Consider the following 25279-nt stretch of genomic DNA (forward strand, 5'->3'; position numbering starts at 1 on the left):
CCTGCTTGTGTATTGGTATCAATTCCGAGTTGGCACCTATCCCAACTGTACCATGGAGCTAAGATTTATTGGGGTGGACTGAACAATAAAAACCCCTTTAATAAAACCCACTTAAAACAATGATATAGCGGCATTTCAAATATGCTTTTTACGGCATTTTAATATTTTCCACTGAAAAATTATATTTAGTGGCAATTTTACTGCATATATATAATGGCAATTCTTAAAATTGCCACTAAAACTAAGGGTCTGTTTGGTTCGCAAGAATAGGGGTCCGGAATCATAATGGTCCATTCCGATTCCAAGTGTTTGGTTGGGTGGAATCGGAATCCGATTCCCATTTTGGGCAGAATGGCAATCCCCCATTTTCGAGAGTGGCCATTCCTGACCCACCCCACCCCCCGGAATCGGAATCTCATTCCCGCTCTTTCACATAAAAAAAAAAAAAGAAAATGACAAAAAAAACCCTCAAACCTCTCCCAACCCAATTCCAACTTTTTAACCCTCACTCCTCTCTCTCTCGTTACTCCCTCATTCGGTAGTTGGAGTTCGAAGTAGTAATCTGAAATTCAGAACCAAAACTCCGGTGACGGTGGCAACAAGGTAAATCACCGTTGATTTTTTTTCTCTCCTATTTCCTATTCTTCTTCTTCCTCTCCTTCTCTCTCGCACTTTATTTTTTCATTACTCCCCAGTCTTTTCGCTGCAAACTTGACTAGACCACAACAAGGTTTATTTCTTTCTTCCACTTGTTGTTTCTGCTCACCCAAAGGTTTGATCCTTTGATGTCATATATCAACTGGGAGACTCTATATGAGATATTGGTAACCTGATTCATGAAACTCCAATCAGCTCTTCTTGTGTATTCGCTAGGCTTCCGTATGGTGAAACTTTCTTCAAAAAGCCTACTGGTCATTGCTCTAATGGCCTTCTTATGGTTGACTTCTTTGATAATTATTCTTTATATCTAAAAATCTCATTTTATATTTTCTATTTAATTAGTTTTTCATTCACATCTTTCTGGGTTTTCTCTTTTCTTTTAGATATAACCGATGTAGATTTTTTATTTTTTTATTTTTTTATTTACCACCTTATTCCAAGCTGGCGGTTTGACCCAGCTTGTATTAGTTTGCTTTAGAGCTGGATTGGTAAGGGTAAGCTGGGTCGACTGGGTCAGACCCGATTCAGAGTGTAGATTTTTTATTAGATTGTTCATTGTTCTTTACAATAATCTCTCTCTCTCTCTTGATGAAAATGAATGAGTTTCCATTACTCATGACAATCATCAGCAATCTAATAAAATTTTATTTCTATTTCTATTTCTTCTTTTTATGTATTGCAGCTTCGGCCCTTCATCTCCCTCTTCTTAACCCTTACTTGGCAAGGGATGCCGACTTCAGTCATGGAGTGAACTTTGAAGTATCTGGTTGTACAGCACATGACACATCCTTCCTTGCAAAAAATAAAATTCTACCTCCACTCACCAATAGTTCCCTTTCAGTCCAACTTGGTTGGTTCAAAGACCATCTAAAGTCCATCTGTTACACCAATACAGGTATGTCACATTGAACACTTTATTAAATTTGCTCATTTACACCACAGTTACAGTTCTAATTAAGAAGATTACTCTTTAGTTTCAGTTATTGAATTGCCCTTTTTCTTTGATTAATCTTTGTTTAGAGTGTCCCACAAGCTTAAAAAGGCCTTATTTCTAGTGGGAGAGATTGGAGGGAATGACTATAACTATGCATTATTTCAAGGAGAAAACCATAGCAGAGGTTCAGAGTTATGTGCCTTATATTGTCCAGAAAATCAATGATGCTACTAGAGTAAGTCTCTTGTCTACCTCTTCCACATTACCGTTTTATATTTTCTTAATAAAGGTTCTTTAATTTGTAATCTTGATTGATTAGTTTTTACTTAGTTGAAATATTAATGCTCAAACTTCATCATCTCATGTTGTGTGCAGAAAATGATAGATCATGGTGCACAGACAGTGATTGTTCCAGGGTATTTACCAATAGGATGCCTGCCAATTTATCTCACAGCTTTTAGAAGCGATGACCCAATGGCTTATGATGAACTTAAGTGCCTGAAAGGCTTGAATAACTTGGCAATGTTACACAACGATAACCTCCAAAGAGCCTTGAAACAACTGAGGAAGGAGTACCCTGATGTCACTATTGTATATGCTGACTACTACACAGCCCTTCAGTGGGTACTAAGCCATGCTCCTCTTGGTAAGTTTGCTGTCATCTTCTATGGACAAACAATCATTTTATAGCTTGTTAAGGATAATGAGAATCAAGAGTCCTCTGGAGATCTGGATCTATCCTCCTAGGATAATCCCAATCTACTACTTGGGATAATCTCTATCCTAATCCTACTGTAACTCATATTTTCTGTGATTATCTTCTTATCTGTACATTCTCTCAATTCATGTAGAACTCCATTCTAATGTAAACATCTCATCTATAAATACCATACGTCTGATGGTATTCAATACCATCGACATTATTCTTGATCTCTAGTTATTCTCTTATTCTCAGTTCATTTCATCAAATCCACTTCTCTTCCGCTTCATGTGTTTAGTGATGCAGATTGAGCCAGATGCCCTGATGATCGTAAATCCGCATGTGGCTATTGTGTATATTTGGGAAACAATCTCATTGCGTGGAGTGCCAAGAAACAAGCAACAGTAGCTCGTTCCAGCACAAAGGCAGAATTTCGAGCCGTTGCAAATTCGGTGACAGAACTCATATGGATCCAGTCCCTCATTGCAAATCAGGGTTTCTCATCCACCTCTCCTCCAGTTGCTTGGTGTGATAATGTGGGGGCCACACACCTAACTACACACTCGGTGCTCCAGGCATGCACCAAGCACATAGAGGTTAATTTTCATTTCTTGCGAGATCTAATTCTCAAGCAGAAACTACTGGTGAAATTCATCTCCTCAAAAGACCAGATAGCTGGCATCATGACTAAGGCTCTTCCAACACCACAGTTTCTTCATCTCCGGTCCAAGATGCATGTCTTCACAAAGCCATTTTGTTTGCGGGGGTGTGTTAAGGATAATGAGAATCAAGAGTCCTTTGGAGATCCGGATCTATCCTCCTAGGATAATCCCTATCTACTACTTAGGATAATCTCTATCCTGATCCTACTGTAACTCATCTTTTCTGTGATTATCTTCTTATCTGTACATTCTCTCAATCCTTGTAGAACTCCATTATAATGGTAAACATCTCATCTATAAATACCATACGTCTGATGGTATTCAATACCATCGACATTATTCTTGATCTCCAATTATTCTCTTGTTCTCAGTTCTTTTATTTTCTTAACTTAGCTTGATAGGAAAATTAAAAACCAATTATCAATCCCTTTTTCCTCATTCCATATATCTTTATCTTGGAGTACAGGATTTGAAGAGAAATCTCTATAGAAAGCCTGCTGTGTAACTGGAGGAGACTACAACTTTGATTGGACAAAGATGTGTGGAGCCCCTAGGGTTCCAGTTTGTCCTGTCCCAGAAACACGTGTGAGTTGGGATGGTATCCATTTGACAGAGAAAGCTTACAAGTACATGGCAGATTTCCTCATGCACAGCATAACACCAGAAATCCAATGTTTTAGGTGCAATAATCACTAAGCTTGATTAGAAAGATATTACTAATTCAATTGTTTGGTTCCTCAGTTTGGGTCTAGTGTTTTATCCTTCTTGTTTTCTTTTTTTTTTTTTAATCTTGTAAGGTAGCCAATAAACATTTATTTGGCCCATTGGATTTCGTCTGTATTTGACATCAAAGTTAAAATGTTGCATTATATTGGATTTCCTTTGGTAGTCATTATATACCCTATATTGGTATGGTTTCGGATGTTAACATTGCAATATAATAGTAGTGTAAAGAGTGATGTGAAGCATAAAAGAAGCCTACAAGAAAAGAGGTGTGTTATGGCAGATTTTGTAGCGGAGATTTCCATTGGTGGTTTTTATATATCATAATCTTGTTCTAGTGATGTGTCTCTTTTCTGATACGTAAACTTACATCACAATGTAATAAAATATTCAGCATGGCCTCCTTTGCCATTGCCCCTGTTCAAAACAAGAATAATACCATGTGATATCCAATGATACTTATTGCAGTTCGACCTTGAAAATCAGTACTTGGAAAACTTTATACCATGTTGTGATACGCTTGTTTGTATTTGAAAAAGTCCAGAAAATGATATTCTGACCTGTGATTTTGTCTTCATTAAGTGCTACTACAAGACTTTGTGAGAGTTGTTGCATGGAATGATGATCATGTTGAAAAGTAAGCCAAAAAGTCCAAAACAGCCAAAGAATTTAAAGCTTAAAAATTCCTAGTTGATCAAACTCTGAAAACATTCCTAATGCATTGATTTATATTTGAACTCCACTTGTAAATGTGGCTCTGATAAGATATCAACCTGTAGCAGAGAAGATAACAAACCACAGAACAAGAAGAACAAGACAAATAGGTTAATGTGCTTCATTTTAATAATCCTACATCCATAGGGGATGAGACGATCAATCCACTATTGTGAAAACCAGAATAGGTTATAGCCCTTGAAGCACCAACCTATCTCATTTGCAACCCTAATCTAATACAACTTAAGACTCCAACACAACAGTGACGAACTCTGATCAAGTGGCAAACTTACCTACTGAGGGTTTTTGTTCTAGGTTGAGTGGTTTAACCCTTTGACCTATGCTTTATATTTTAAAAACTATGCATTCATATGATTCATTCATGTGATGAGAAGTAACCACTAATCTTATGCTTTATATTTTAAGAACTAAGCACTCATCTTATTCTTTCACGATTCTAGTAGTGAATCTTTTGTTGTAGCCATATACTAGTTTTATGGAATGGGAAGTAACCACTAATACAATTTCTGTATTGTATTCTAATGTGCCCATTTTTAGGATTCTTCTTAAAACATATATCAAGAAAAATCAACTCCTTGGTGTAAGTGATCAGAGAATATGCTTTTATTATTCTTAATATATCTTCATCTAGACTTTTACTTGTGGCAAAAGCAATAATGTGGACTTTCTTAGTTGAATGCCTAGAACATTCTGAAACTATATATTTGATTATTACAGAAATACCTGCCCAAGATTGTTTTTGTTTTGAGAAGCTGAAGTATTAGGTATTCATTAGAAAATTGGATAATGATGTAGAGAAGAGGTATCTGCACAATTGGCAGCTATACATCCAGTAAGAAAATGGCACAGAAAAAGTATTCCATGTATCAACTCCCATACTGCATATACAGATATAAAATTAATATATAAAAACCAAAAATTATGAGTATAGCAATTTGTTGATTTCTTTGGTTATGGTTAGCCATGATCAAATTGTTAAATTCCTTTTCCTTTGGATATTGATGGCATTGCTTATCTGAACAAGCTGATATCCTTTTGTTCAAACATGAATGCTATGTTTGGTTTGAAGGAAAAAGTAGGGAAACTTATACATGATTTGTAAAGGTTTCCCTACATTTCCCTTCCTTTCCCTACTTTTTCCTTTAAACCAAACACAGCCGAAATGAAACTTTTACTTCTTTGATACCTAGTAAAGCTAGCTCATTAGTACTCTATTCTTGATAGAATGTCTTTCAAAGTATAGTCTGTAGACAACTGCTAAGTGCCAAAATAATTATTTTGTTGGAATGTGTAGATCATCCCCTCCCCCCTTTGGTGAGAAAAGTACCATTAGCTCCCCTAAAATTTTATCACTAGTTAGTTGCTATAATTTTGGATGCTTCGTTCATTTCTTAGAGTTTGCATCGACTGTCCCCTAGGGGCAGAATTTTTTCTGTCCCATCCAATGGAAATCGAACATGCCACTCTCCTCACTCTTACACTTCGAACTGATGGAGTCCAGACCTAACGGAAGTCTGGACTCCAAAAAACTGTGAAATTCAATTAACCCACTTCATCTTTCTCTTTGTTTTTTTTTTTTTTTCATAAAAGCAGTGAATGATGCTTTTTATCCCATGTTTTCTTCAATTTCTTTATATAGTTATATCTTGTCTTTCCAGAGTCTCCAAAATACAAAGCCCTATCAGTGTGGGAAGGGAAAGATGGCCAAAAATTGCCTTCCAATCCTGAAGAGGTTGAGGACCTATGCCGTGATTCTGCTGCAAATCCACTGATTGCATTCTCTTATAATGAGCTAAAGATAATAACAGAGAATTTTAGGCCAGATCATGTGTTGGGTGGAGGAGGATTTGGTGTTTATAAAGGATATATTTCTAAGGATTTATGGGAGGGGCTTCAGCCCCTTCAAGTAGCAGTCAAGGTTCATGATGGGGATAATAGTTTTCAGGGCCATAGAGAATGGCTGATACTTTTGTCTTTGGAGATTATTTCTCTATTTTTCTCTACTATTCTTTGGAGATTATTTCTCTTTCAATTCTACTACGAACTTGGTGGGTTTGTAGGCGGAGGTTATATTTCTAGGACAACTCTCTCATCCAAATTTGGTTTAACTCATCGGATACTGTTGTAATTTGTGCATTTTCCTTGCAAAATTTCCATGTTTTTCTTTTTTTTTTTTGCAAAATTTCAGGTATTTTCATGCATTTTCCTGCAAATTTTCTGTATTTTTCTGTTTTTTCTTAAAAATTTCTGCAATTTTCATGCATTTTCTGAAATTTCTGCAAAATTATTGTAATTTCTACATTTTTTTTGCAATTTCTGAAAATTTCGAATATATTCATGCATTTTCTGAATTTTCTACAAAATTATTTTAATTTTTGCATGTTCCTACAAAATTTCTGCAATTTCTGCATTTTTTTGTATTTTCATGCATTTTCTGCTTTTTTTTATTAGGGGTAAAATTGGAAATCATGGCTGATTCTAATTTCAGCCTCTTAATGAACCAAATAGCATAAATACGAAATCCGATTCCGATTCTGGTCTGAACCAAACAACCAAATGAAATAGGCCATTTCAATTCCGATTCCAAAAAATTCTGATCACAAACCAAACGAACCCTAACATTTAGTGGCACTACAGCAAACATCACGGTAGAAAACGCCTCTAAATAGCAAATGAATATTTTTCGTACTTTAATACGCATAGATATAACATGAGTGTTTATTAACAAGATATCATGAAGTGTTCTAATGGTTTGACAGAAAAGTTAAACAAATTTGGGATAAGGTTAATTAAATGGGTTTGGGAATGAGGACAATTTTCAAAGGTACCCTACCTATACCATTAGTATTTCCGTTCACAGTTTTAGCACATAGTTTGGCATTCACTAGTGCCTACCAAAACTCATTAATAGACACACTTTATTTCCTCCTAAACGGTTGAGGCCATGAAGTGTGTACAAAAGAAATATGTGGTATAGAGTATAGAGATACATTATGTGGGTAGGTGAGGAAATTTCTAAGCAGGATGTATGGGGAAAAGGAAAAATTTATTAACGTCATTATATGCATATACCAGAAAAGCACTCGTCTCATAATGGATTGTTCTTTCCTCTTTCTCTCTCTTTCTGTTTAGAGAGTTTTCCTCTCGAGGTTTTTCTCTGTCTTTGTCGTCGGTCATCTGCTTATTACCCATAGAATTCTTTTGGGGTGGCTCTTTTCAGAGAGTCCCCATTTCCATTACTCTCTTTTTTCATTTTCTGTTCTTTTTTCTTTCTTTTGTTCCTTTTCTTTCCTTCTCCCTTGCTTTTACTCTTCTTTCTTCCTCCCAACTAATTCTTCCCTCGCCTTTCCCACCGTTCTTTTGTTCAACCATTTCCCGCTGTTCTTTTTTTTTTTCTTTTCCTTTCTTCACCTCTTTTTTGTGCTTTTATTTTCTTTCTGCAGGGGTTTTGATAAGGGGGTTGCTTTCTCTTTAATTCTGTGTTGGGCGATTGATATCAATGGTTGCTGCTTTGTGTTTGTCATCCATAGTTAATTCCGTTCATATATAGTTCTCCGATGGATGTAGTTATTGATGGCGGTTATATTCTCTAGTAACGGTTTTTCGGGCTTTGCCATCTTTTGCATATCTATTCCAATCATACTTTTATCGACACTTTACAGTTTCTTTTGGGAACCTCTTCTGTCATTTTCTCTCTCTGTTTCTGGTGGATTAGAGATGTACTGATTTACTATTTCTGTTGGTGATTATTACTTCGCCTTTTGTTTAGTTGCAGAAGTTCTTTATGTTCTCCTTCATCCACTTTTATATTTTGTTCTTTATGAGAAATTGTATCTAGATTTTCCTGATTGGCCTTATTATCAATTCTATGTACTCGTATCAATTTCTTGATTAAGACTTCAAAGAAAAATTATTGGATTAGCGTTAAAAAGATGCCTACATTATAAAGCAGTAATTAAATTCAATTTATTAATGAAAGGGAAAGTTATATGTTCAAAAATAAATAAATAAAACGGAAAGTTATCTATAAAAAATATAAAAAATATTTATTGATTGGTCAAGAAGAGCTTGGAGTTGTGATGTGGACACAATTAATCCAAATTCGATATGGGTATAATTAATTAGATTTAGTTTTCTAGTAAAAAGACCACAATGAATTGGTTGTGGGTGAGTTTAAGTAATCTTGTATTTGTTGCTTTTGGTTTACCTAATGTCAAAAATAAAAAAAAAAAACCCAAAAAAAAAAAAAATAGCAAACAAAAGGAATCATAGATACGGACATCCAGCAATATCTGAGTCCACAAAGTTCCAGCCTCAGGGCATTGCTGCCTTGCAAGATCTAGATTTGGATTTCATCATTTCAGTGTGGATGCAGGATTAATATCTAGCCCACCATAATATAAATCCATCCCTTTATCCTGTAAAAACATTTTTAGTAAAAAAGCATGGACTCTGGCTAATGACATAGGGGACGTTTGATAATTGAAGTGGATGAATTGAAAAGCTTATTGTGGGCTCTTTAATAGCTAAAGTTAAAGATGAATAATCACTATACCCTTAAAAAATTATTATTTAATTATTTTATCAACTAAAAGACAATTCAATAAGTCATTCAATTCAGCAACTTCAGTCATTATCAAACCGCTCTTTAGTGATCCATCTATAGTTGAACCATCAAAATATTTGAGTTAGTCAATGGGTCCGATGTTAGACATTAAATCCTTCTTTACCCATTTCTATCATTAATAACAAAATCCTTATTTGTGTTTATAAAAATAAATATGATGAATATTTTTATATGAGTTTTTTTCCTTTTCCACATTTTTGTCTATTCTATTTTATTATATATGATTTATAAACATCTTGGGCCTAAGATGGTTGAACTACTGGCCCATATAATATATATATATATATATATATATATATATATATATATATATATTCTAACTATTCTAATATTTGCTTGAATTAATTTTTTTTTGTGGATGCAATATTGGAATTTGAAAAATATGGACAACTTAAATAGTTTATGCTTTTCTAAAATCATATTTAAAAACCACTTTTTCTTAATTGCTATATCTAATTTTATGCTAAATTAATTTTCTAATATAATAAATATAATTTTGGATAAATGAAAGATTAATTTTATAGAGAATTAAAATTTTCAAAACTAATATATAATATTTTTTTAGGGATTCAACCAGCCTAATCAATTGTTTATTATTTTTACTTTTATTAGACAAACAATCTTTTATAATAATAATAATAATAATAATAATAATAATAATAATAATAATAATAATAATAATAATAATAATTATTAATATTATTATGACTGAAAATAAGTATAAAATGTAAATATGCAATAATCATTACTTAATTTAAATGTTTATATATATTGAAATTTTGGTTAATGAAATTACTGTTGATTAATTCAAATTAACAGTAATTACAGTAATTAATGTATAGTATTTTGATAAACACATTTAACATTTATGATAATTATATGTAATTTAATAAATTACTACAAATACATTTAAATTAATGTATTTATTAATTAACAGTAATTAATTTTGATAGATAACAACACTTATTATTCATTATTATTACTGATAAGAATAATATTAATAATTAACTTTACTTATATATTTATGAATTAATATGAATATTAAATGATTATAGCCAAATTAATAATTACAATTATTAATATCATTATTAATTATCAGTCCGAATTAATAAGTATAATTATTATCTCTAATTAATTAGTAGTAAGTAATTTTGTTAATTAATTATTATCAGTAATTAATTATAAGTAATTATTATTATTAATTGTATAATACACTGCAATACCATACAATTCAAAATGACAAACACATCAATACCCATTCGTGAATTCGCATCCATTCTATGATGGCACCTACCCCAGTTGGCACCTACCCCAACTGCTTAATATTTCTGGAGGTAGATCTATACTATTACTATACGAATAAAAGATATTAAAAATCCGAATGGATCCAGATTTCTAAACCTTTCTTGACTAAAATACCCGAAGTTGACTATCTAAAACATTACTTTGAACTAATAATTTGGTTTCAAAATTTGATATTCATGTTAAGACTAAGAGACTCATGGAAGAATGAGGGGGAGTTTCAAAAACCTTTCACAATTGAAACCAGAAACGAAAATTATTTTTCTGTCCTCTGTTTATTCAACACTAATTAACATTATTTCTACGGCATTGATTTTGAATGTATTCCCTCATATTTTCAAGTAACAGAGAAGTTTCGGGTAGTTCTGGGAATACCAAGAAGCCATGAATCGCATTTGGGTACTCGATCATGCTCACTTCTTTGCCGGAACTCTTCAGCCATTGGTAGTATCTTCTCTGCCAGTCTTGTAGCGGATCCAACCCACCGACACACACTAACGTAGCGGGGTAATCCAATTCCGAAATATCGGCAGTTTTCGGTGCCGAAACATTCGCCGCCTCATGGTCCCGGTTCGAGCCCTCCGGCAGAAAAGCCTTCCACAACCAGTCCGTTCGGTCCATCGAAACCAGCCGATCGGCTCTGAATCGGATCTCGGACTCGGTCCGCTCCTCTCCACCAAAGAACGGTTGGATCGATATCAGTCCAACCAGTTTCACCTCCCGAAGCGCAACTTCTTTGCCGGCTCGGCATGCTACATGATGTGCCAAGTTGGCTCCGGCGCTGTCTCCCGCAAGGAAGCACCGAGAAAGATCGGCATTCGCCGGAATGGCTTCGAGCTTCCGACTGTCAAGGAACTTAAGAACGTCGAAGCCGTCGTCATAGGGAGCCGGGAAGCGGTTTTCCGGTGAAAGCCGATAGTTGACGGACACCACAACAGCGGGCATCTTCCGAGCGAACTGGCGGCAGAGAATGTCGTAGTTCTTCGCGTCAGCACTGAGCAAGACGAATCCGCCGCCGTGGAAGAATACGATCACCGGGAGGCCGCTACCGTTGCTGGCAACTTTCTCGGTTGGGACGAAGAGGCGGAACCAGAGGCTCCGGGAGGGGTCCACCGTTATGTCGGCGGTCCTAACGCCGTGAACTGGTTTTCCATTGGGCCGAGGGTTTAGTAGATCAAGGACGCTGAGTAGACGGCGGTTGACGGTACCGTCAGCGCGACAGGCAGCTCTTGTAATGAATGAGAAGACATAGATTAAGAGCCTCGTCTTCCACGGAAGCATCGTCGACTTCATCTCTCTCTTGCTAGCGATTGTTGTATCGTAAATTACATAAGAGTGGATGAGTTTGGAAAGATTACAAATGCAAATATCTAGAGTGCAAAGGTATATATTTTGTATGTATTTGTACTGTACATAGCACTCTTTCCAAACTGAGCCATGATAATCAGGCGTTCAAAATCTGCCCCCCCACAACGTCCAACAGCACATCCCCGCCGTGTATTGAAAACATCTTGTGGAGATATGCTGTGGGAAGTTGTGGGAACAATCTTGTGGGGATTGATTTGAACTCTAATATGCATTGTGTTGTGATCGTCAATAGAAAATGCGGTGACGTGTTGATACGTTATTGGGCAGTTGCGACCTAAATGGGACCCAACCAACTGCTACTTTAATTCAGTACTGGTGATTTTGATTTTGACTTTTGCTTAACAAGAATCCGATGGTATTGAGCCAATCAGAATATGCCACGTCAGTTAGACATATAAGGCCCTGGTTTACGGATCTGACGTGGTGTACCATGGTCCATGTATCAATATTGAGCAGTGCTTTTCCCTTGATCCTCCATCTCAAATGATAATGTGTTATTGGGACGCCTCAGATTATATATTGTTGTAGGTTTCGCCGTGGTCCCGTGGAAATTTAATTAAAAGCCACCTCAGTGTGAAATCAAAAGCTTTTACAAAAATAAGGAGACGCGGAGTTATCATCCACCGTTAAAAAAGCGGATGTACCTACAACCTAAAGTCTATTCCGTTTTGGAGGGATGAAGGGGTGTTCTGTAGATTGAATCACACTTCATCTTTAATTCATACCCTGTATTTTGATTTTATGCATCTCACCTATATGTAGAGCTACTATAATTGGATCAGGCTTAGATCGGATGCAACAAAATTCACATCCGATCTGATTAATGAAAACCTGCATCCAAATCCAACCAGATTTAAAGACTCATATTAGAATTCAAATCCTAACGGACTTGAATTGGATTTGGATTTAACCAAACTCTACTTTAACTTTTTTTAAAATATCAGAAAATTTTAAAATTTAATTATTTTCATATATAATATAATATATACAATACATTGTTATAATTTTAAATATAATTATATAAAATTTATATATTAAAATTAACAAATATTAACATAAATACATCATCTGTAGCTGAGATAATCAGATTGAATGTCAAATGGGCCTCAGATTTTTGGGTATTAGTAACATGCCTAACAACATGTAAGGTGATCTATGTTGTTAATAAGAAAAAAGCAATATTTTATTTTATAAATATAAAAAAAAAATCATTAGGTTGCCAAGAGTACTAAGTTTATATGAAAATAATAATTAACAAAATATACATATATTTAATTAAAAAGTAATAAAATATACACATATTGAATTAAAAAATGGGGGATAGATTAGGTAAAACATTCCATGCAAAACATGGAATCATTTAGTAAAAAATTCCACAGCAATGTGGATCAATCCACGATAAAAACTTATGGATGAGAAATTGGCTTTTGGAGTGAACCGATCCATGAGATAGTGTGGTCGTTCCACACTAGAGGCCAACCAAACACCTTAAGGCTCCGTTTGATTTGAGGGAAAGTTTAGGTGGCATGGGAAAGGGTGGGATGGGATGGGATGAGAAAGTGTGAAAATTTTACTTTCCACCGTTTGGTTGTACAAGGGAAAATAGTGGAAAAATTCATTTTCTTATATTTGTTTTTTTGAGAAAATTCATTTTCTCATGTTTCTTTCCCTCTCATATTATGAATTAATGAAGTGAATTAAGGGCCAAACAGCCAAACTAGTTGATGTAATCCAACTTATATATATTTTTAGAATCATATTTTAACGATGTTGATTGTAACCATCACATTTGACACAGATCAATGATGGGCCCACGTCATTTGAATTTCATATGGCAAGTTATGGCCCCATGCAACAACAGCTAGTAGTCCTATTTTGCAACCAATCGACCTGTAACTTTAAATGTATTGCTGCCCTTGGACAATAGAGCTAAGTTGGATTCCTAATGATAGATGTTCATTAATCAGTAAAGCTTAAGGCTTGTGTTATATGTGCGTCAAAAGAATGATAGCTTAATAGCATAAGAGTGAACACTGAAGGGTTGGGATTAGAGTTTTGTAATTTTACTGGTAAACAAAATTTAGACTCATTCAAACATTTATAGTGTCTGGACTCCCCTCTTAAATCATTTTGATCTATTTAGTTTTGTGCTCTTCACCATAGTAAGATGCAAAAGCATATCTAAGATGTTGGGTCTTTTTTTTGCATATTGCCAAAGACCATTCTTCAATTAATTTTATAATAGGCTAGTTACTCCTCTTAAACTAAAATAATCAAAAAATTGTAAAGCAGAATTAGATGCCATTAAACTTGCAAATTTCAAAGATGTCAAAGCCTAAGTGTTGTTTCTCCATCATCCAACTTCATGTTAGACCGTATATGCCCTTAGTTCCAATCAGAATGATGTACATTATGACATTTAATGTAAATGAATAAAGTACATATTTGATTAATGTCATTATGGTGTGTTTATGATTAATACCCTTAAACTGGACACATATGAGACTCGTGTTAGTTTAGAATCTTCATAGTCGTTGGATAGATCTAGGGAGATTTATCCTGCCAAGGCTGACGCTGATGTGCCGCCAAGTTGGTTGGGGTAGCTTGTCTCAGCTGCTAGGGTGAAACCTGAGGTATATGCGGTGTGGGTTTTCTTGAAACTCTGAACCGGACCAGAATTCCAGTATTGCCCTAGACCTTGGAAATAATTAGAAAAAACTGGAATGTTACACCTGACCCCTAGACTCGATTATGATACTGCACTAGGTGTCAGATTGGGCTGTCTTTGATATGCCAATCATGAGATCCTTAGAGGGGGTCAAAACCTGGGTATGTTGGGACAGTCCGAGAATTCATCTGAGTGGGTGATCATAGTGACAGGATCAACCCCTTTGTCGGACAAAGTGAATGATCGGGGATGCACTGTTTCTGATGGAAACCAAAGCTGCCGGCAACCGATTTCAACCGTTGAAATTTGTTTTGCAAAATATATTTATATAGAGATATACTTATATATATTATGGTTTCAAAATCTTTGCAAAAAGTTTTAATTCTCGGGATCCATGTGAGTAGAGAGTGCAACACTGTTCCTTCCAGCTGAGGGAGAGGTCCTCTCTTGTCAGGCAGTGTTTGATCATTATGGGCTGAGTGGTTAAGTGTAAGACCATTGAGAGAAATACTTGATGGGCTAATCTTGCATCTGCCCACAGTCCTTGGGTTTTTACAAGGTGGCTTGACCCAAGGACCACTTAGTGTAAGTGTTGGGCCCATTAAGAGCCCATGGTGATGGGCTCAGGGGTTCACTATCTCTTACAGTGAATTCGGCTAGGCCTTGTAACAGAGGCTAGGCTGAACCCATGCGGCCGATGTGTAGATCAATGTTTGGGTCCCACGCCATACAAGGATACCCAACTGGGGAGCAGTTTGGAGGCTGAATGAGCATATGGACTAAATGGGCCTAAAGCCAAATTCGAACTGGTTTAATTTGATTAATTAAAGAGGGGCGGTTCTGGGATTTAGATCAGCAGATAAGATAGGGAGTTATCCCTATCCACTCAGAGAGTCCAGATCCAAATAATGATTTGGATTAGGAAACTCCTAATAAGATTAGGAGGGCTGATCTTTATCTGCAAATAAGATAAGGGATTATCCTTATCTCTTAAAGAGAGTCCAAATCCAAATATAAGATTTGGATTAGGAAACTCCTAATGGGATTAGGAGAACCTCTCTTTAAGGCTATAAATAGAGGAGGAGGGCGAACCTCAATTCATCCTCAGTCTTATAGAGACAAGAGAGAAGACAGCTACAGTTAGACTGGCGCCATCTTCTGCTCTAGCCTCCTTCTATTGCTGCCGCCCTTGCCAGTTCGATCTCCACCTGTAGGAGCGATCAAGAAAGGTTCTTGATATCTGTTTTTGGTGAAAAACTGATCTGAAGTCGTGCTCACTCACCCTCCTTTGAATTCTTGCTGAAGAGTTTGGTTCTTGCTGAAGAACCACCTGTTGATTCTGCTCCACCCTACGTTGTGTCATTTTCAGTGGGAGCAATCTTTGGCGTTTTCCTTGTGCGTGAACACTTTCGTTGGGAGTTACTGCCACTCCGTATCAGGTATATCCCTCTCCTACCTTTTGGTTTCAGATCTGGTCCGGTTTAGGTTCAAGATTGATCCTTGAAAATGCACTTTTCTAAAACCGGGAATGTGATTCCCATATGGGAGAGAGAGAAATTTTTGAAATTTCGCCCAACCTACCTGCAGGGTTTGGCCATCCATATGATGGATCTCTCATCCCTTCAGTGGTATCAGAGCTAGGTTTAAATATTGAACCGAAATTCATCAGATCTGAAACTGCGCAAATGGGTAGAAGGCGTTCTACCCAATTTGCGCAGATAATTGAGTTTCTGGGAAATTGGTTCCCAGATTAAGGGTTGTTGATATGAAATCGCAATCTTGAATGGCGCAGGAAAACTGCGATTTGCAGTTCTTTTACTTTTGGCCTGTAATTTTTTTTAATTTTCTAGACTGAATGTTTAGGAATTCAATTTTATGTAATATTAATAGAAAATTAGGGGTTTTTCTATTTTATTTCAATCAAGATCAAAGTTGATCGTGCATGAGGAGATTTCGTAGATTAGGGTTTCGCTATCTGCGATTTGCAGTTTGAGAAACTGCAAACTATAATCTAACATCTGTTTTGCAGGTAGCAGATCTGTGAACAACCCTAGTACTGATTCTTGATTATCTTTTATCAGTAATTTAATTTCAAATCAATTCTTGAATTAAAAATCAAACCCTAGACCCATTCAAACCAGATTAGACCAAACTGGTTGGGCCGAATCTGTGGTTCGATGGGGGCTGTTCTCAGCCCTATTTTTCACTCTTGGGTCAAGGGATTGATAGTTAATTGCAAGATATAATTCGGCCCACACCTGTAAAGCCCAGTTTTAATGTGTTAAAATTGCTTAAGCCCATTAACTGTACAAAAGCTATATGGGCCAAAGTGCTCACTACTATTCAGCCCATATACGTAGATAATATTAATCAATAATTTTATGGATAATAATTGGGCTTTAATAATGGGTTTTACAGATATTAATTGATTGGATCAATTGTGTTTTCATGCATGTGATGTATGGATGTGTGATGTGCAACGTTCATGGACCATAAGTACTTGGCCCATGTTAATACAACAGTGGCTCTTGCGCACACCATGGATGAATGCACATCATTGCCATAGTGCCCTTAAGATCATTGGATGATATCCCTTCGTGGTGGGCCCCACACATCCTCAAGAGGAATTGTGCGAAACCCTAGCCATTTAAGTCCCACCGAAATCTAGCTTTATGAAAGTCAGTGGGAGCCACTTTGGTTTGACCAAATCAAACTAAGGCGTAATAAATTTGTTCGCTCCTGAAATATGGGTGCAAGTGATAGGGAGATTCATATGATGAACTCTCTAAAGGCCTTCCATCATTAGCATGAATATGGGTCCTTCAGTAATAAGGAAATGCACCATAAAATTGGGCTATCCATTTGCTGCTGGATCTGTTGGAATGTTTCATAAAATGATAGGGGCGTCATAGACCGATGTGGGAGGGGCCTATCCTAAAATGGAAGACTCTCTCACGGTACCTTGGCGTTCACGAATATGATGGGTGAGTACTCACTGGACAAAAAGGTTTAACCCGAAATGGCAATGAACCTTGTCTGACAGAGGCCAAAGGGAAAGCTCATACGATGAGTGGATATGATCCTTCATAGAAAGGTGGTGGGGTTATGCAGCTGAAACAGTTGGCTCCATGCACCCTATGTGATTTCCCACATTTCCAGAGACATAATTCACAGTCTTCGTCATTGAGATGGGAGGGAAATCTTGGAGATGAATAAATCGAAATGGAGCATAGATTAAAAGCCATGTCTATGTAGATAACATGAATGAAATTAGGTTGTGGACTAATATTTGTTTTGCCCTTTATCAGAAATGGCAAACAGACAATTCGCTAAACTGTTGGACGACAACAAACTTAAGGGCCCAAACTATGCTGACTGGTACTGTTAGATAGTTTTGTATGCCCTTAGCTCCAATCAGTTTTGATGTACATTAGACATTTAGTGTAAATGAAAGAAGTGCAAGTTTGATTCAAGTTGTGTGGTATGTTTCTGTGTAAGACCCTTAAACTGGACACTAATGAGACTCGTGTTAGTTTAGAATGTTCACAGTCGTTGGATAAGTCTGGGGAGATTTATATTGCCAAAGCTGACACTGGTGTGCTGCCAAATGTTGGGGTGGCCTGTCTCAACTGCCAGGATGAGACCCAAGGCACACACAGTGTAGGATTACTTGAACCCTTGAACCGGACCAGATTTCCAGTATTGCCCTGGAGTTTAGAGATTGATGGGCAAAACTAGAATGTTACACCTGACCCCTAGACCCGATTATGGTGTTGCACTAGGTGTCGGATTGGGCTGTCTTTGATATGCCAATCAGTGAGATCCTTAGCGGGGGTCAAAACCTGGGTATGTTGGGACAATCTGAGAATTCATCTGAGTAGGTGATCATAGTGACGGGATCAGCCCCTTTGTCGGACAAAGGTAATGATCGGGGATGCACTCTCTCTGATGGAAACCAAACTGCCGGCAGTTGATTTCAATCGTTGGAATTTTGTTTTGAAAAAATTTATATATATGATATATACTTATGTACGGTTTCAAAATGTTTGTAAATAGTTTTAATTCCCGGGATCCATGTTAGTAGAGAGTGCAGCACTGTTCCTTGTAGCTGAGGGAGAGGTCCTCTCTTGTCGGGCAGTGCTTGATCATTATGGGCTGAGAGGTTAAGTGTAAGGCCATTTAAGATAATACCTGATGGGCTAATCTTGCATCTGCCCACAGTCCTTGGGTTTTTATAAGAGGGCTTGGCCCAGGGACCACTTAGTGTAAGTGTTGGGCCCATAGGGTCCATGTGATGGGCTTAGGGTGTTCACTGGGCTTTCTAGTGAATTCAGCTAAGCCTTGTAACAAAGGCTGGGCCGAACCCATGTGGCTGATGTGGAGATCAATGCTTGGGTCCCACGCCATACAAAGAATCCCAACTGGGCAGCAGTTTGGAAACTTATTGAGCATTAGTTACTTATTGGGCCTAAAAGCTCATTTCGAACTGGGCTAATATGATCACCCACTTAAGGGGGGCGAATCTACAGATAGGATTGAGATTAACCTTCTAATGAGATCAGGAATGAGCTGATCTAATTTGCAGATAGGATTAAGATTATCCCCTATCCAAATACAGATTCGGATTGGGATAACTCCTAATAGGATTAGGAGGTTTCTTAATCACTAAGAAATGAGAGAAAACCCTAATCAAGAATTACAGGAATTCGACCTAGGGTTTTGCAGTTAACACTCTTTGCAATCTGAGATAGGATCTCATCTTCCCTAAGCTGAAAACTGCGTTCACGCCACTTTCAGCCTTAGGGATCTCCTCCAGCCGCCGCCACCTTGCTGCATAGTTTGAACTCCATTGAAGGGAAAATCAAGAAATCTGTTCTTGATATCAGTCTTTGCTGAAAGGGTGATTTGGTTCGGTGCTCTAAGCCTCCAATGAGTTCTTGTGAAGAGTTCAGTACGTGAGACGTACACTGTTGGTTCTGCCCCACCATCGCTGTGTCATCTTCAGCGGGAGCAGATCTTGGATCATTCTTTGGACGTGAACACCGACGTTGGGAGATTTTGATTCTCCGTATCAGGTATAACCCTTCCCTTGATCTTTGGTTCAGATCTGGTCTGGTTTGGTTTGAGTAGATCCTTGAATATTTTGATTCTAAAATCAGGGAATATGATTCCCAGTTGGAAGAAAGGTAGGAGATTTTTGAAATTCGCCCACCCATTCTGCAACCTTTTTGGCGTCCATACGATGAATCCACCATTTATTCAGTGGTATTAGAGCCACAGGTTCGAATCTTGAACCAAGAGATCAGATCTGAACCTGCGCAATTCGGTAGAAGCCGTTCTATCCGGGTATTGCGCAGTTTGCAGTTTTGTTTCAAGAAATTGTTTCTTGTAGAGGCGATTGATCTGAATTTAATTTTCGTTAAATCTGAAATTTAATTTAAAATTGTTCTTATTTTATTTCTGATTTAATGGATTGTTCGTACATGGAGTTCGAAGGTCAATTTTGGCGCAGAATGTCTGCGTGCCTATTATTTGCAGTTTCTATTCATTTTGGTCTGTAAATTAATTTTTTTTTCTAGACTGAATGTATAGGATTCAATCAAGAATGTAATTATTTAATAGAAATAAGAGTTCTGTTTTTTTTTTAATTTCTTGATTGAGAAGGTGGTGGCGCTGGAGATTCGCAGATGAAGAGTTCGCTATCTGCGTTTTTGCAGTTTGGGAAACTGCAACACTGGTTACTAACCTCTGTTTTGCAGGTTGTACGAACAATCCAGATCTGTTTTTGAATGTCAAAACTTGGAATTTTAATTTCAGATCTTTCATTGAATTGTTTTCTTGAATTAAAAATTGTTTTTTGGACCGTTTCGGACCAGATTGGACCAAAACTGTTTGGACCAAATCTAGGGTTTGAAAGGGACTGTATTCAGTCCTGTTATTTCCCACTTTCAAGTCTGAAATCAATTTTTAATTGGAAGAACCAATTCGGCCCAACCTGTAAAGCCCAGTTTTAAGATGTTAAAACTACAGAAGCCCATTTTGTGTAAAAGGTATATGGGCCGAACTGCTAACTGCGATTCAGCCCATATACCTAGATGTTACTTGTTAATGTTGTGTTTTTCAAATGGGCTAATTAATGGGCTTTACAGTGAGTAATTGATTGGATCAATTCTTCCATATCATGTGATGTGTGGATGTTTGATGTGCTGCGACCATGGGCCATAAGCACTGTGCCCATGATGATTCGTTAGTGGCTCCTGCACACACCATGGCTGAATGCACATCATTGCCATGGTGTCCCCTAAGGTCATTGGATGACCCCTTCCTTTCATGGTGGGCCCCACAACCCTGAAAAGGGACGCGTGCGGAAACCCTACCCGATTTGGGCCACCATAAATCTGACTTTATGAAAGTCAGTCGAAGCCACTCTGGTTTGACCTAAATTAAATAGGGCGTAATTTTTGTTCCCTCCAACAAATATGAATGCATGTGATAGGGAAATCCATATGATGGACTCTCTAAAGGCCTTCCATCATTAGCACGATGATGGGTCCTTCAGTAATGAGGAAACGCACCATAAAATTGGGCTATCCATTTGCTGCTGGGTCTGTCAGAGTGTTTCATAAGATGATAGGGGCGTCATAGACCGATGTGGGAGGGGCTTCACCAGAAAATGGGAACTCTCTCACGGTACCTTGGCGTAACCTGAATATGATGGGTGAGCACTCACTGGATAGAAATGTTTACCTGAAAATGACTCTGAACCTTGTCTGACAGAGGCCAAAGGGAAACTCATATGATGAGTGGAAATCCGTCACAGAAAGGTGGTGGGGTTATGCAGCTGAAACAGTTGGCTCCATGCACCCTATGTGATTTCCCACATTTCTAGAGATATTTCTCCGTCTCCGTCACTGAGATAGGAGGGAAATCTCAGAGATGAACAAATGGAAATGGAGCATAGATTAAAAGCCTTATCTATGTAGGTAACATGAATCAAACTAAGGTCATGGACTAACGTTTTGCTATTTTATCAGAAAATGGCAAACGAACAATTTGCTAAGTTGCTTGACGACAACAAGCTTAAGGGTCCAAACTATGCCGATTGGTACAGAGACCTTATGCTGGTCCTGACTTCAGAAAAACTAGATAAGGTGGCAAAGAATCCTGCACCGGATCGTTCGGGAGACAGGGCTTCAGAAGCCTGCAGGAGGGAATACCAAGAATGGGAGGAGAAAAACTCCTTAGCCCGCTGCTATATCATAGCTTCTTTGGATAATCCGATACAGAGGCAGTTCGATCAGATCGAACTCGCCAAGGACCTATTGGATAGTCTGAAGATTATGTACGAAGGGCAGAACCGTTCTACTCAACAAAAGGTCCTGAAGCAGTTCATGACCGCGCAGATGACCAAGGGGTAGCAAGTTCATGACCATTGTCTCCGGATGATGGGTTACGTTAACGAGCTGGAGGCCTTTGGGTCCGGGCTGGATTTGGTCACACAAATAGATGCCATTCTTAACTCCTTGCCTCCGTCCTTCAATCTGTTCATAATGAATTACAATATGAACAAGCTGAATGTCAGCGTTCAAGAGCTCAGCAACATGTTGCAACGGGCCGAGGAACTGGTTAGAAAGGATGAGCCGATAGCCATGCTTGTTGAAGCTGGCAAATCTGGCGAGAAGAGGAGGGCAAAGAGGAAACCCTAGAAAAAGGCCACTAAGTCTAAGAAACAAAAGAAAGACAAGGCATTCGATGCCTATCACTTTTGTAAGCAGGCCGGCCAATGGAAAAGGAACTGTCCTGCCTACCTGGAATCTAAGAAAGGTACTTTCGAAACTTGTGTCATTGCGACTAATTTGTTAGTCACTTCTGTGTCCTGGTGGGTTAACTCTGGGGCTTCAACTCATGTGTGTAATTCACTATAGGGGTTCAAAGTAAGCAGAAGGCTGAATGAAGGGGAAGTGACACTTTTCTTGGGAACGACTGCAAGTGTTACAGCTGCGGCAATTGGAACAACCGTAGAACTAGTTTTTAGAGAATGAATTATTATACTTAAAGATTGTCTTTATGTACAGAACTTAAGAAGAAATTTGATTTCTGTTTCTAAACTGTGTGCTGATGGATATACTGTTTACTTTAGTAATATGATTACTGTTAAATGGAATAATAAATTCATCGCATGCAGGGAACTGGAGAACGGTCTCTATGTTCTACATCCTTCTCTAGAAGGTTGACTTAACTGAAACTATGTCGGTCAAAATCCCCAAGAAAAGGACTCATGATATAGTCAGTCCCACGTGCCTGTGGCATTACCGACTTGGCCATATCGGTATTGACCGAACCACAAGGCTGGTAAAGGATGGTCCTTTGGATTTTCTAATCATAGAAGATCTTCCCACTTGTGAACTTTGCCTCCGAGGCAAGATGACAAAATGGTCATTTAATGGTAAGCCTGAAAGATGTACAGGCACACTTGACCTTATACATACTGATGTATGTGGTCCCCTGAGTGTCAGGACTCGTAACCAACACGTGTACTTCATCACTTTCACTGATGATTTTTCACGATATGGTTACGTGTACCTGATGAGACAGAAGTCCGAATCCTTTGAAAAGTTCAAGGAGTTCAGACAAAAAGTCAAGAAACAGTTAGGGAGAGAAATTAAGGCCCTTTGATCAGATCGAGGTGGCGAGTATCTCTCTGACGAATTCAGGGACTACTTGAAGGCCAACGGGATAATATCATAGTTGGCACCTCCTGTAACACCACAGTTTAACGGTGTTTCAGAGAGAAGGAATAGGACATTGTTAGACATGGTTTGATCACTTCTCACACGCTCGGAATTACCCACATCCTTTTGGGGATATGCATTAGAAACTGCTATCTACGTACTGAATCGGGTTCCAACCAAATCGGTTCCGAAAACTCCATACAAACTTTGGACCGGAAAGAAACCAAGTGTCAGACACTTGAAGATTTGGGGTTGTCCTGCGCACGTTAAAAGAACGAGTGCGGACAAGTTGGAATCCAAGACCAGCCGTTGCCTATTTGTAGGCTACCCAAAGGATTCAGTGGGTTATCGTTTCTATGACCCAAGTGAGAAGAAAGTGTTCTGCAATCAAAATGCCCAATTCTTAGAGACTGATTACAACCTGGACACCCATTGTCAGGAAATAGTTCTTGATGAGGAGAACTCAAGAGCAGTGGGAGATGTCCCACAAGTTCCATGGGTTATCGTTTGTATGACCCAAGTGAGCAGAAAGTGTTCTGCAATCGAAATGCCCAGTTCTTAGAGACTGATTACAACCTGGACACCCATTGTCAGGAAATAGTTCTTGATGAGGAGAACTCAAGAGAAGTGGGAGATGTCCCACAAGTTCCAGGTAGTGACCAACCTAAAAAATCCACCCGGGTATCCAGGCCACCGGTCCGTTATGGTTATGACCAGGATAGTTACCTGGTGGAAGCCTTGACTAGTGAGGAGGATCCCGTGAATTACGCGGAAGCTATGTTGGACATAGATTCTCAGAAGTGGGTGGAGGCCATGAGAGCTGAGATGGACTCGATGGAGGCCAATGGAGTCTAGACTCTAGAAGATCCACCCTCCAGGGTAAAAGCAATTGGTTGCAAATGGATCTATAAGAGGAAGAAGGGCCCCGATGGCAAGATTGAGACCTACAAAGCTCATTTGGTGGCGAAAGGGTATACTCAGAAAGAAGACATCAATTATGAGGAAACCTTTTCACCCGTGGCTATGCTTAAATCCATTAGGATCCTGCTAGCTGTAGCAGCATACCATGACTACGAGATTTGGCAAATGGATGTCAAAATTGCATTCCTGAATGGAGATCTTAGTGAAGATATCTACATGCAGCAGACGTAAGGCTTCATTGTTGCTGGTCAGGAACACATAGTATGTAAATTTAATAGATCCATATATGGACTTAAGCAGGCTTCTAGGAGTTGGAACATCCGTTCTCTGCCGTCAAATCATTTGACTTTGAGCAGAATCCGGATGAGTCCTGTGTTTATAGGAAGTCCAGTGGGGATAAGGTCACCTTTTTGGTGTTGTATGTGGACGATATCCTATTCATTGGGAATGATGTAGAAATGTTGACTTCGGTCAAGGTATGGCTTTCGCAGCAATTCTCCATGAAAGATCTTGGAGAAGCCTCCTATATACTGGTCTTCGACTCTATAGAGATAGATCGAAGCGGATAATTGGATTATTTCAGGCTGCTTACATTGACAAAATTGTCAAAAGGTACAGCATGGAGAACTCCAAGAAAGGAAACGTTCATTTCAGGCACGGAGTCACTCTCTCCAAGAAGATGTCTCCCAAGACTTCTGATGAGATTGAGGGCATGAAAGACGTTCCCTATGCCTCAGCCGTAGGGAGCATCATGTATGCCATGCTGTGCACTCGCCCTGACATTGCTCAAGCAGTGAGTGTGGTAAGCAGATTCCATGCAACTCAAGGCAGGAGCATTGGACTGCTGTGAAAAACATACTCAAATACCTTCGTAGGACAAAAGAGTTTTGTCTGGTATTCGATGGTAGTTCACTACAGATCAAAGGGTATACTGATATTGACTACCAGTCTAATCCAGATGGTAGAATGTCTACATCTGGTTATATCTTCACAATAGGATCGTGTGCTGTTTGCTAAAAGTCAGCAAATAGGGGTCCTAAGTAGCAAAATTAACAGTCCACAACCCAAGCCGATCACCTTGCCGTAAGTGAGGTTGCCTTGTGAATGAAGGTGTTCATTCTGGAATTTGGAATTCCGCACATCACCCATTCCACTGTTGTATGACAATATTGATCTATGGGAGATTGATGCAAAGAGGTAGCGTCAGCGGATAATGTGGCAGACCCATTGACTAAGCCACTCACACA

At 38.2% G+C, this 25279-nt stretch overlaps 1 protein-coding gene and 1 pseudogene across 5 annotated transcripts; one reads left to right on the forward strand and one right to left on the reverse strand.

Annotated features, from left to right (window-relative positions):
- The first annotated feature begins 467 nt into the window (after positions 1 to 467).
- On the forward strand, positions 468 to 3832 carry LOC104589860 (GDSL esterase/lipase At5g03980-like). Of its 5 annotated transcripts, none has more exons than XR_002022269.2 (6): positions 468 to 603; positions 1343 to 1555; positions 1681 to 1829; positions 1970 to 2240; positions 2593 to 3237; positions 3423 to 3832. XR_002022269.2 is itself a non-coding variant. In XM_019196408.2 (5 exons), the coding sequence occupies exons 3-5, from the start codon at positions 1734 to 1736 to the stop codon at positions 2700 to 2702; spliced, it is 477 nt and encodes a 158-aa protein (XP_019051953.1). In that variant the 5' UTR covers positions 468 to 603; positions 1343 to 1555; positions 1681 to 1733; the 3' UTR covers positions 2703 to 3832. The 5 variants fall into 5 exon arrangements, 3 of the variants coding, with proteins under 3 accessions (XP_019051953.1, XP_088744876.1, XP_019051954.1); XR_002022270.2 differs by having other exon boundaries at positions 2593 to 2890; XM_019196408.2 differs by having other exon boundaries at positions 2593 to 3832.
- A 6719-nt stretch (positions 3833 to 10551) lies between these two features.
- On the reverse strand, positions 10552 to 11824 carry LOC104589856 (putative carboxylesterase 18 pseudogene; annotated as a pseudogene).
- Positions 11825 to 25279: the final 13455 nt, after the last annotated feature.

The sequence above is a fragment of the Nelumbo nucifera genome, chromosome 5, assembly GCF_055504915.1.
Source record: "Nelumbo nucifera cultivar China Antique chromosome 5, China Antique-T2T, whole genome shotgun sequence".
NCBI lineage: Eukaryota > Viridiplantae > Streptophyta > Magnoliopsida > Proteales > Nelumbonaceae > Nelumbo > Nelumbo nucifera.